Source organism: Nannospalax galili, unplaced genomic scaffold, assembly GCF_000622305.1.
Source record: "Nannospalax galili isolate Female #2095 unplaced genomic scaffold, S.galili_v1.0 scaffold485, whole genome shotgun sequence".
Lineage (NCBI taxonomy): Eukaryota > Metazoa > Chordata > Mammalia > Rodentia > Spalacidae > Nannospalax > Nannospalax galili.
Window position 1 is genome coordinate 299,438 of NW_008354534.1, and position 13,440 is coordinate 312,877.

General features: G+C 39.1%; 1 protein-coding gene across 33 annotated transcripts in view; it reads right to left on the minus strand.

Annotated features, from left to right (window-relative positions):
• Nucleotides 1-13,440, minus strand: part of Pbrm1 (polybromo 1) — a 111,448-nt gene that overhangs the window by 60,961 nt on the left and 37,047 nt on the right. For 23 of the 33 annotated variants that reach the window (XM_017802861.2, XM_029555375.1, XM_029555371.1 and 20 more), the window contains 3 exons: nucleotides 11,182-11,279; nucleotides 8,534-8,578; nucleotides 2,034-2,310 (listed from right to left, as the gene is read on the minus strand). In XM_017802861.2, coding sequence (XP_017658350.1) covers nucleotides 2,034-2,310; nucleotides 8,534-8,578; nucleotides 11,182-11,279 — 420 coding nt within the window. The remainder of the gene's footprint in view (nucleotides 1-2,033; nucleotides 2,311-8,533; nucleotides 8,579-11,181; nucleotides 11,280-13,440) is intronic. The other 10 variants (XM_029555372.1, XM_017802863.2, XM_029555367.1 and 7 more) reach the window with 1 other exon arrangement.

Consider the following 13,440-nt stretch of genomic DNA (forward strand, 5'->3'; position numbering starts at 1 on the left):
TCGTTTTATTTCTAGCAGTATAGTTAGGTGGTCTAATAGCCAGGGATACCGAGGGCAGTATGAATCTCTATTACATAAAGGTCCATTTCTTCAATCTACAAGTATTCTCAATGTATACATTATTTCAAATATAACAGCAGAAGGAAGAAAATGATTTGAACATGTCATTTTAATTCTGGAAGATTTAAAATGGGTAAAATGAAACCGAAAATGTATCAAAACAGAAAGACTGTGCCTTAACTGTATTGATAATTAAATACTGTGGGCTGAAGCTATAGATGAGTGGCAGAGCATGTGCTAAAGCATGTGCTAGCACGCAAAACCCTCAGCTTGATCCCCAGCACAACCACCAAGAAAAAAGAAGATAAAGGGGCTGGAGAGATAGCTCAACAGTTAAGAGTGTATATTGCTCTTTCAGAGGACTTGGACTTGGTGCCCAACACCCATGTCAGGTGGCTCAGAACTGCCTATAAATTGCAGCTCCAGGGAATCCAATACCTTCTTCTGGACTCTGAGAGCACCTGCACTCACATTCACATATTTAATGTTTTAAATAACATATTTAGAGCTTTAAAAAAATCTTTAAAAAATAAACTTAAAAGATAAAATACTTTAATGTTCCTCACTTTTATTGGAGTACATATTCAGTATATAAGTATTTTAAAAAATACTCAGTATCTCTTTTATATTCTACAATAAACCCAGAGTGATAATTCCTCAATTATACATAACGAAAACAAGGCTCAGGAAGGATAAATTAATTACACAGAGACTAGCAAAGCAGGATTGATTTTTAATTTTACTTATTTTTATTATCATCACCACCACCATCATCATTATTTTGGTTTTTTTGAGACAGTCTCATTTATGTAGCCCTGGCTGGCCTAGTACTCACTATATATGAGAGAAAGAGAGAGAAAGGAGAGAGAGGGAGAGAGGGGGAGAGAGGGGGGAGAGGGAGAGAGAGAGAGAGAAAGAGAGAGAGAGAGAGAGAGAGAGAGAGAGAGAGATGAAGCCAGAGGCTGAGGTAGGATGTTTTCCTCAATCACATCTCCGTTTTATATTTTTGAGACAAGGTCTCTCACTGAACCTGAAACTCATCAATTTGGTCAGACTGGCTAAGCCCTAAGGATTCTCCTGTCATGATTCCCCAGAGCTGGGATTATGTGTGCTGCCATACCTGGCTTTTTACATAGGTGCTAGTGATCTGAACTCATGATTGGATAGCAAGCATTTCAGACCAAACCATCTCCCCAGCACAGAGCAGGATTTAAATTGAGGATATCAGACTACAAAGTGCAATAATGTACCGTCTCCCATTTTAAGCAACTAAGAGACAATATATTAAAATAGTCACTAAACATTGAGTCAAGTAGAGCTGGCTAGTTGTGGTAGTGCATGTCAACAAGAAGAGGCAAAGGGACAAGGATCACAAGTTCAAAGCCAGTCTGACAATGTGATACCTTTACTCAAAAGGCCAAAAATGGGTCTGGGTGTGGTGGCACATGCTTTAATCTCAGCACTCAAGAGACAGGTGGATCTCTGTAAGTTTGAGGTCAGCCTTGTCTATATAGTGAGTTCCAGGCCAGTCAGGACTTCACAGTTAAGTCTTGTCTATAGAAAAGCTCCAAAGGGCTGATAGCTCATTGGGTAAGGGTACTTGCTCTGTAGGCATGAAGACCTGAGCTTAAGTCCCCCAGCACCCACCAAAAAAACTAGGTGTGGCTGCATGTGCCTATAATCCCAGTACTGGGGGACAGAGTCAGGCAGATCCTGAGGGCATGCTGGGCAGTCAGTCTAGCTGAAATGGCAAGCTTCTAGTCAGTAATAAAGACAGAGTGATTGAGGAAGACACCTGATGCTCTCCTCTGGCTTCCCCATACACGCACATGTATGGGCATGTGTACCCACACACTCAGGTAGGTGTCACACACACACACACAGAGAGAGAGAGAGAGAGAAAGACTAGATCTGATCTTTGATAATGCATTAGTCTACCAGAAAAATGTGTCCACTCTAGGATCCCTCATTACCTGGGAACCCTCCTCATTGTAGTGCCTGGCATTGCGGAACATGAGTTTCATGTCTTCCATCATTCCCTCTTCACCTGCATATTTGTCATTGCGGATGTTATGCTCAATTATTTTCAAGTCCATTGGCTCTAAGATGATTTTATAATAATCAGGATAGTCCTTCTTGGATGGTTTAACCATAAACAGATCACAAAGTCTTCTGCCTGAACCTGGCTCTCGAGCTTCAAGAACAACATTGAATAAAATTTTCATTCGCTGTTTTCTTATGTTCTTTTTACTGTTGAGGGGGAAGGTAGAAAAGGGGAAAAATGACAAGAGGTTCAGTTTTCTTTATCCAAGGATAAACACAAAATGAAATAAATTAATCTGTGGACAAGTGCTTCACGATAATTATAATGTATTGATTACATATGCCACAGACATAGTAAACATGTTGGAAGGTGTGTATTAAGAAAGTTTCCCCAAAATGGTTTGAACAGTGATCCTGGTAGGAGCAACCAGTCAACTCCAACAAACCTGCTAAGTAGCTCATGAAATACAATGTTTGAAAAAAAGATACTGTCTGATACCAAAAGAAAATGAAATTCTATAATCAACTGAAATACATTTATTGGTTTTGAGACAAATAGTGCAATAAAACTAGCTATTTCCATTAACACTTCACTTCTAAACACAGACAAAACAGCCTAAAAATTAGAAGTGTTCCATCTGTTAACACAACTACTCCTAAACAACAGTATACTTCTGCTTGTCAGAAAAAAAACTAACTGCCAAACCATTATCTCCATAATGGGCACAAGTCTCTCTTGCACTGACTTGGTTCTCCAAATTCCACAAGTGAACTGCGATACTGAGAAACTGGTATGAGTGGCAGAGAAAAAAGGACAAGACTGGCAGAGTTCAGAAAGGGCCCAAGACAACAAATGGTCTCATCTCCTAACTGCTGAGAGAACTGGCTCAGAGAAGCTAAATGAAATGTCCAAGGGAGACTGCTCAGTAATTACTCAAAGAGTTCATCTTCCAGTATGACTTCAGGATATCAATAAATTCTAGTCAGTCTACACAGCTGTCTCCAAGTGGTCAGGGAGGTAAAACAAGAAATGGCTTATGATTTAATTTCTATTCAACAAGTATTTGCCAAAATCTTATAATATAGTACTTATTACTTAGAGGTGAATATTTTTAGCTGTTTCTCATTTTTCTAAAAAAATATTAATTATGTGTTGTGTGTACTACCTAAATGTATGTTAAGTGCACCCATGTCATGCAATACTGTCCATGGAGGTCAGAAGAGGGCATCGGATCCCCTGGAACTAGAATTACAGATGATAGCTGCCATGTGGGTGCTGGGAACTGAACCCAGTCCTCTGCAAGAGCAGCCAGTGCTCTTAACTACTGAGTCATCTCTCCAGCCCCTGTCAGATGGAAATCTTAAGTTCATTTTTTTTTTAATTTTTAAAAATATTTTCTTTATTATTTTTATGTGTATGTGTGTATTGCCTGCATGTAGATAAGTGCACCCGTGTCGTGCAATGCCTGTAGAGGACAGAAGAGGCTGTCGGATCCCCTGGAACTGGAGTTATGGACAGTCTTTAGCTGCCGTGTGGATGCTGGGATTCGAACTGGGTCTTCTGTAAGAACAGCCAGTGTTCTTAACTGCTGAGCCATCTCTCCAGCCCCTTAAGTTCATTTCTTAAAAAAAACAAGCCTATGCTGTTATAGGCGTCTCTTAGCCTAGTCCTCTGACTATATTCTCACTGGGTCATAAAGTGGCCAGATATTTCCTCAATTTTAAGATAATGTCTTTTAAAAATAGAAACAGAACCCAGGCCTAGCAGTGAACAGCTTAATTCCAGCACTTTGGAGTTGGAGATAAGAGGATTAGAAGTTCAAGGTCATTTTGGGATTCATAGCAAGTTTAGGGCAGTTGGGCTACATAAAATCCTGTCTGAAAAAAAACAAAAGCCCACGAGGGGGAGAGGGCAAATAAAAGAATAGTCAGCAGTTGAAAAACCATTCTTATGTCAAATCTCAGGAACACCTATTAGTGTAATGAAGCTCAAGACAAGCTGATAATGACCTAATTAGGAGAAAAGAAGAAAAAGAACCTCTGGTTCTCAGGATTGGGCTTATCCTCACCACTGTGACTTTATTCTGACTGCTCATCTTCCTCTGTGGACCTAGGATCGTTCTCCCAATTTCTCCCTTCTGTTCTTTTGTGTCTCTATGTCAGATAAATGACACACGGTCTAGGAGACAATTCATCTAATGGACAGTACTTCTTCAAAGAGAAAATATGGGTGACACTGTGAAGAAAGTACTTCTTCAAAGAGAAAATATGGGTGACACTGTGGGACAAAGCTCCAATATTGTAGAGCTCCACAGGGCAGAGATCACAACACAGACAACTTCAACCTTCAGCAACTACCCTGAGAGAAAATTTCAGAACCTGAATCAAGTCACAGAAAGTCATACTTAAATCTATTCAAGCCAGATATGGTTTGTTTAGAAATATTTCACATGTGGAGCTTGACTTTATAAAAGAAAGATGCAAGAATTCAGTTTTATGTGGTAAGCTTAAAAGAGCTCATTAGAGAATTCAGAATGAAATCAGTCTTCTTCATTCTAGGAGTTCCAAGAAGCAGAACACTTCAGTCACAGACAGAATGGGGCCATAAGATCAATCCTATTCCCTTCCAGGATTCAGCATACCACTCCCAATTATCATGAGACTTTTCTGCATGAAGCTATGAATACTCATTTGAGTCTGCATCTATGGCAGACTTTAATGTTTTTTTTTTTGTTTGTTTGTTTGTTTTTTTGGTCTTTTTGAGACAGATCTGTGGTATGCCTTTAATTCCAGCAATTGGGGGGCAGAGGCAAGTGGATCCCTGTGAGTTCAAGGTCAGTCTGGTTGATATAGCAAGTTCTAGGCCAGCTGGGGCTACAGGGAACAGGGAGACCCTGTCTCAAAAAGGCCAAAAAAAAAAAAAAAAGAGAGAAATTAAATAAATAAATTCTCTTCTCTCCCTGAGACAGGGTCTCATAACACAGGCTAGCCTAAAACTCAGGAACTCCTGTCTCATTACTACTGACTGCTGGCATTGCATATATTTGCTTACTACCACTCCTGGCTAAAATACCTTTTCCATTCAACACAGTCTCATTACTATGCAGCTCAGGCTAGCCTCAAACTCAGAATCCTCCTGCTTCTGTTTCCCAAGTGCTAAGAGGACAAGCATGAGCCACCATGCCCAGCTAAAACAGATCCAGGGAATAAAAATCAAGGCTGTTTATCATTGTACTGAAGGGACCATACTTAAGAGGATTCCAAGTCAGATCACAGACGCTGTAATAAAAATAATTTTACAGGAGATGGGCCATAAAAAATCCTGTATTAATTAATATCAGTATAGTACAGGAGCTGGAGCGACGGCTCAGCAGTTAAGAGCACTGGCTGCTGTTTTAGAGGACTCAGGTTCAATTCCCAGCACTCACATGAGAGCTATCAACTGTCCATAACTCCAGTTCCAGGGGAATCTGACGTGCTCTTCTGACCTCTGTGGGCACTGTACGAGGTCAGAAGAGGACTACACTTACATCCACGCAGGCAATATACTCAAACACATAAAATAAAAAATAATAAATAAGGGGCTGGAAAGATGGCTCAGCGGTTAAGAGTACTGTCCTTGCAGAGGACCTGTGTTTGATTCCCAGCACCCACATGGTGGCTAACAACCATCCATAATTTCAGTTCCAGGGGATTCAACGCCCTCTTCTGACCTCCAAGGGCATTGTACAACACAGGTGCACTTACACACATGCAGGCAATACACCCATACACATAAAATAAAAACAAAAATATTTTTAAGAATAATATTTTTTAAAAAATCAGTATAGTATAGCAAGCTTCTAGCATATGAAAGTTAAGTGTCTTAAATGAATGGATGCCCTTTCTATTTTGCACAAAGATTATGAGTGAAAAGGGGCTCTAGTCTCTGTTCTGATTCCATGGCAGCCTTTTTGTTTTTCCAACAGGTTCTCATGTGGTAACACAGGGGGGCCTTGAACTCATGGTGATCTTCCTGCCTTAGCCTCTTGGATGCAGCCCCTATGATTACAGGAGTGGGCCACCACCATGAGATGAATGGCTAATTTCCTGGGACCATCATCGCCATCCTTCTGAGCCCCACTTGACCTGAAACACTGGAATCATAGTCACCTTTTATCCCTCTCTGCTATTAGCAAATTCTAGAATACTTCTATAGCCCTTCTAGATCTGAGTTTCTTTTCAATTTCATGCCCCAGGGTTAGTTCTGACCCTAATCCTTTGTGACTGACCCTCCAAGAGCTTCTTTTTGTGAAGCTCTATTTATTATTTTATGTACTGTCTTGAATATGTACCAACAAAACTCCTACTATGATTATATGAGTATTTATATCAGGTTATGTAAACACTTTCATCATCTGCTAAATAGTCAAACATTGAGAACTGGGCACAATTATTATCCAAGCTCTACAGAATTAAAAACTGAGGCGTCAAGACCAAATTAATGCCTAAGGCCATTGAAAAGATAATCAGGGCTGATAATCATGCTGCTTTTACAATGTCCCTTGCTTTCCCCAAAGCTAGTATTTACCAAAAGTCTAATAAAAGTCAACTCTGTTTATGGGCTTAAGGTCTCACAGCCCTTAGTTCCCTGCTCTAAGAGCTTCAGTGATTCTTGTAGCTAAGTAAATACAAAAGTTCTCCCTTTATAAAGCTTGCTGTATTTCATCCTCAAGCCCTCAAGGAAAGAAACTTCATCTTTCCCAGTGAGTCATCCAAAACTGGCAATATCTGAGTAAAACCAAACTGAAACCTACCAAATCACGTCAACAGGTATACCTCCAGAAATAGTAAAGAGCTACCCTTACTGAGGACTCACTGCAGCTTGGCCCAGATCTAATGGCTTTCAACATATTGACCAACTGTGAGGTACTGCCATCATTTCCTTTTGCAGATTGAGGCTTAGATCCCAAAGCACTGAGATCCAATTCAAACAGCTGAAGTTTGAATTTGAGCACACACTCTATAGAACTCAAGTTACATCAGTACTCCATAAATGGTTCCCATTTGTACTTCTCTTAACACCCAGACTTGTTGCCCTATACTATGAAAGCTATAAAAGAATATAATCTGTGGTCTTTTCTGAAATTTATTATCTAGCCCAAAACATTTAATTAATTAACAGATAGGTTCTTACTCTGTAGCTCCAGCTAGCTTGGAACTTACTACCATGGCTGGCTCAAACTCAGCAAATTCTCCTGTTCTAGGACTCATGTGCTGGGTTATGGGTATGAGTTACTATTAGCTGGCTCAAAAAACTTTCCTTAAGGAAAAAAAATTAGGAAGATGAGAATAGCTGTAATTAGCTAGTGTGAGGTATATATGACAACTTTAGTACATTTAAATTTTCAAAAAGGAAGAAGGAATAGAAATAATCTTTCATAAAGCTATTTGGGCAATCAGGCAACATTTTAAAAAGATTTGCTATTATTATTTTTTATTTATGTGTCTGTGTGTAGGTATGTGCACATAAATATAGATGCCTGTGGAGGCCAGAAGAGGGTGTTGGATCCCCTAAGAGCTTGAGTTATAGTTAGCTGTGAGCTTCCAGATATGGGTGCTGGAAGAGCAGCGAGGGTTCTTAACTGCTGACATATCTCTAGTCCCCAAGGCAACATTTTTATGCAACTATATAGCTGTGCATCTTGTGCAATTACTTTATTACATGGCTCCCACTTAATTTTGCTTATTTCTAACCTGCCTCTTTCTGTGGCCATTAACTTCCAGGCATGTATAAAAGAGGACTAAATGATCTGTAAGAGTACTCTATTCTGTAAGCAACTGACACTGTGAATGTCAGAGAGTAAATGTGTGAGTAAAAGCACTACACAGTTATCACTCAGCACTGTAACATGGTAGCTCATAGGCTGTATTGAAGAATTCTAAGTAACAAGCAAAAAGATGTATTAAAGAAATGGATACCTTTATTGAAATCGGATGTGGACAGGATCCAATTTCAGAGACTGTGGAACTATCTAGAAGCACTAGCCCAACACAGCAAAAGTGCTTATAGGCACTGATTATTTGGATTGTCAATGCTGATTCTGATCCTTCCACCACCCCAATCAGTAAGACATTCCTGAGATGCCAGCCCTGTTCACTAGCAATGTCACTCTATTAACAGCCTTTATTTTTTGCTAAAGCAGCACAGCCACAGTGATAGTGGAAAAGAAACCTAGCAACAAATTCAGAGTAGTACTAAACATGTGGAGGCTAATTTAGATATTTCTAAGTAGACTTCTAAACTGTACTGCTTTCTTTATTCATAAAATAAACTGGCACCCCAAATATGTTTGTTACATGCATAAATCTTTACTTTTTGTATTGTCAGTACTGACCATGCCACAGAAGAATTAAAAGTATGTTTATGCATTAAAAAAGGTCTGCACACCTGGATAGCCTCCTGAGACCCAACATCTCACTGTCATGAGTGTTCCTGGGAAAGCAGAAACAAATAGTACATGTGAAGAGAAATAAAACAAGCAACATTGGAGGGTCATGCATAAACCAAATATGGTTGAGAAAAAGATTACTTGGTCCAGGGGATAAAAGATCATTATCACTTAGAACATTTCAACACAGAAAACAGAAAGTGGATTTTGCGCTAGAGGTTAGGAAGAAAATGCCTTATCAGAATGAAGAGAATATATCAATTTCTCCCACAATCAATTTCTTTTCTCATACTACTTAGTATTAAAAAAATAAGGCACAGCACGGGGCTGGAGAGATGGCTCAACAGTTAAGAAGACAGGTTGTTCTTGCAGAAGACACAGGTTCGAATCCCAGCACCCATATGGCAGCTAACGACTGTCTGTAACTCCAGTCCCAGGGGATCCGACAACCTCTTCTGACCTCCACGGGCATTGCCATGACACGAGTGCACTTGCCTACATGCAGGCAATACACGCATACACATAAAATAAAAATAGTAAATTAAATTTTTAAAAGTTAAAAAAAAAAAAAGGCACAAATAGAATCCTATCAGTTACTTAGGAGTCAACTGGTATTTTGGAAATAGCTCTTGACTTCTGCAGAAATCTACTTCTTATTACCAAAACCTTTCAACCTAAAAGGCCAGCAAGTTATTTTGTTAGCGACCAATTATAGAACCTAATTATCTCTCAATCTTTTAACATCCATTCACATTTGCTCTGGTAGTTGTTCTCTTATTTTTCACTTTATTATATAAAGCATTTCCTAGGAAATCTCTTTGTATAGAGACTTTTTGTATGAAATGGAATTTATTATTTTATTGTTATTTTAGTAACATACGGCTTCTTTTTATTGAAATTTAAGAGCAATAAGTTTCATGTAATCTAACTACAGGACAAGGGGATATGTAATTCTTAAATATCTGGCTTGGGTTAATGCTTTTTTGGAACTGCTTTCATAATACTAAACTAATTTAATATGGTTCTTGCATCCAGTGTGTGCAGTAACTACACTATCAAAATTTTTCCTCCATTAACTTCTTTTGCCTGAGAAGTTTTTGTCTTTGACTGGTGACTGATATGGAAAACATAGGTAATGCTGAAGAGAACTAACTATAAAATTAACTAAAGATGTTCTTGACTTGGTTATCTCTGATCTGGTTTCACATTTCTCCTCCATTGTCCCTGGCATAAAAGGGAATTAAGAACTCAGATGATGAGATTCATAAGCAAGTAATGAAAGAGAATGGCAGCTCAGGGCCCCCTAATCAATTCAGTTACTAGTAACAGCACAGCATTGCAGCTATTTTCAAAGTTAAAAAATGTTTCCCAGCGCCAGGTGTGGTGGCGAAGGCCTTTAATCCCAGCACCTGGAAGGCAGAGGCAGGTGGATCTCTGGGAGGTCAAGGCCAGCCTGGTCTACATAGTGAGTTCCAGGACAGCTGGGGCTACAAGGAGACCCTGTCTCAAAAAGACCAAAAAAAAAAAAAAAAAAAAAAAAAGTTTCCCAAATGTCCTTTAAGAGGGGAAGATAGGGCAGCTTTTCCTTTCTAAATCACTTTATAGAACTTTCTTTTACTACACATAGTAAATCTTTTAGTACACATAAAGAACTGTGTCAAAAGCTACTACCGACTTCATTCAATTCTGAATCTGTCAAGCCCTGCAATTAGTTACTGGATTATTCACTGTTCAAGTATCCTCCCTGATTGACTGCTGCTGAAAAGAGTGTAGAACAGTTCACACCGAGGGAGAATATGGTGTTTCACAATGATCAGGCCAGAGAAAGTCCAAGGATGGTTTTGCGTGATTCCTTATATGACTCCAGTCTCAGAATCTTACAGTAAGGTTCCCTTCCACAACACTCAAGAGAGGAAGAATGGTTTAGGGATGTTGAAAGAATGGTTAGAAAGGAAAAAATTGAAACAAAACAAAAGAATCTCATCCAAATAATTACCTTAACATTTTACTGATTTAAAAAACTGTAATTTATTTATTCTCAAAGTCATAAACAGAGACTAAGTTAACAGGGAAAATGGAAAGATCAGAGCAACGAGTTCCTTCACTGCAGTGGCAATACTTATTTTTCCCTTTACCTTTCTTATCTTAGGTCATATTTCGTCTTTGTAATTCAATATGAAGAAATTATCTAAATAAGGTTTTAAATGGCACTTTTAAAATGCCACCTTAAAAAAGTAACCTAGACAATAAAAAGATGTTTTGCCAAGCTACATGCAATTTTTCTCTGTCATTTAAGAGTAAATATGGTACTTGTAAAAAAGAAAAACTGTCTAATTTACAAATAAAATCTAAAAGAAGACACACTATCAAATATTGAAAGGTTTTTTTTTTGTTTGTTTGTTTTTTTTCCTTTTTTGGTCTTTTTGAGACAGGGTCTCCTTGTAGCCCCAGTTGGCCTGGGACTCACATCCACCTGCCTCTACCTCCTGAGTGTTAGGATTAAAGGCATGCGTCACCATGCCCAGCTATATTTAAAGCTTTTAACAGAATTCATACTTTATAGCTTTTTTTTTTTTTCTTTTCTGCTCTCACCTAAAACAAAACAAAGAGGAACTGAGCTAGTTCCAGCTATGAGGAGAACACAGACCTTTTTCTTTTGGCACTACCAGTATCAGAAGTGGCTGAAGAGATCATGCTGTCTCCATCTTCAATGTCATCTCTCCTGGCAAGCTCCTTCTTCTTTGCCTAAAACAGAGCAGATCCTAGGAGTCAGCCTCACTCTGTCAGGCATTCCTATGAATACATGAATGTTAAAGAGCTAGATATACCACGTTCATTCAGAAAGTTACAACTATGCACAGGATACACAAAATTAAATGATCTTTACACATTTTCAATAACCTAATTTAACAAAAGCCTGCACGACAGAAAAGTAGGTTAGAAAAGTGGATTTATATTTATAGAAAAAAAAATCAATGTTAGCTAGAGCACTTACAACTGTGAAGGGCATAGACTGGTTAAAAACATTGAGTCAAACTGTAGGGTCAGCTATGTAACCCTATACTGGTGGGCATATTTAAGCTAAACAATTCAAAGGGGATCTTCAGCACCTGACTTTTAGGAGCAGTATGCCTAAGAAAATGTTAACATGAGAGGTGAAGATCTAGACCTCCCAACACATACATTTTTTAAGACCTTCTGCCAAACACAGCTGATACCCCAAGCACAGCAGGCTTAGAGAACAGATGTGAAAACATAGCAAAGGGGACACATGAAGTTCACCATACTAAGTATCAGCGTTGATCATAAAAACGAAGAGTCTATGAGTGATTTAAAAATTGCCTTTGTTGCTTCCTTATCTTTCCAGAAACATTGTGAGATACAGGTTGGTGAGACACTCACCTGATAAAGGCATTTGCTGTCAAGCCCGATGACCTGCATTTGATCCTCCCGCCCCCCACCCCAAGACCTACATGGTAGAGAAATGAGGGGCTAGAGAGATGGCTCAGTGGTTAAGAACATTTCCTGTTTTTTCACAAGACCTAAGCATGGTTCCCAACACCCACATCAAGAAGTTCACAACTGCCTATAACTTCAGCTCCAGGGGATCTGATGCTCTCTTCTGAGGACACCTACACATATACATATACATATACATATACATATACATATACATATACAGACACAGGCACACACACAATATTAAAATAAAATCTAAAAAAAAAGAGAGAAATGACTCCTTCAAGTTGTCCCCTGACTTCCTCACACAGGCACATGTACACACAGAAATAAAAATAATAAAAAACCTTGGGCTGGAGAAATGGCTCAGTGGTTAAGAACATTCACTGTCCTTCTAGAGGAACCAAGTCCAGTTCCCAACACACGTCAGGTGGCTCACAACTGCCCGTAACTCCGGCTCTGTGGGATCTGACGCATTCTGGACTCTTTGGGCACCTGTACTCGCATGCATATATACCCACACAGACACTCACACATAATTTAAAAACAAAACCAAACAAAACCGAACTTGTGGAATAGACTCAATTTGTATTTCCTATCTACTCTTCTGCCCTACAATTCCTAGATGACCAGTAGCCTCAGGTTCCCTCAAGAGAGATCTGACAAACTCTTAGACACTACGATTAATTAGCTTTCAGATGTGCTTTCTCCTAAGCCAGCTTCCTTCCTTCCTTCCCTCTATCCCTCCATTCCTCTGTTCCTCATCCCTCCCTCCCTTCTTCATTCATTTATTTATTATGAGGCAGGGTCTTCCTATATAACCCAAGCTAACCAGTAACTCAGAATCATCCTGCCTCAGTCTCCTCCTGAGTGTTTGGATTACAGGTTTGAACCATTTGGCCCACAAGACTAGCCCTATTTTTAACAAAGTCTAGAACCAAAAGGGTAAAATGTAGATGACACAATATCAACTGGAATTGAAGGGTAACTTGCTGCAAATCCTACGAACACCCCTCCCTCCAGAGACAAATTCCTGCTTCCTCTACTCACGAAGTTTACATTATTCAAACTACTGTTTTCCTCTATAAGTCTGACAAGTCTTAAAAAGTATTCAGTAATGGGTTGGAGATATGGTTCAGTGGTTAAAAGCACTGGCTGCTCTTGCAGAGGACCCAGGTTAAATTACCAGCACCCACATGGCAGCTAACAACTGTCTGTAACTCCAGTGCCGGGGGAATCCAATGCCTTCTTCTGACCTCCGTAGGCATTGCACGACATAGGTGCACTTACACACATGCAGGCAATATACTCATACATATAAAATAAAAATAAATAAAATATTAAAAAATACTCAGCAATACTTATAGTGGAAACAAATGGCTCAGTGTTCCTGGTGATGATCACACATTTCAAAAGGTCACCCAAAACACATGAAACTATTTCAATG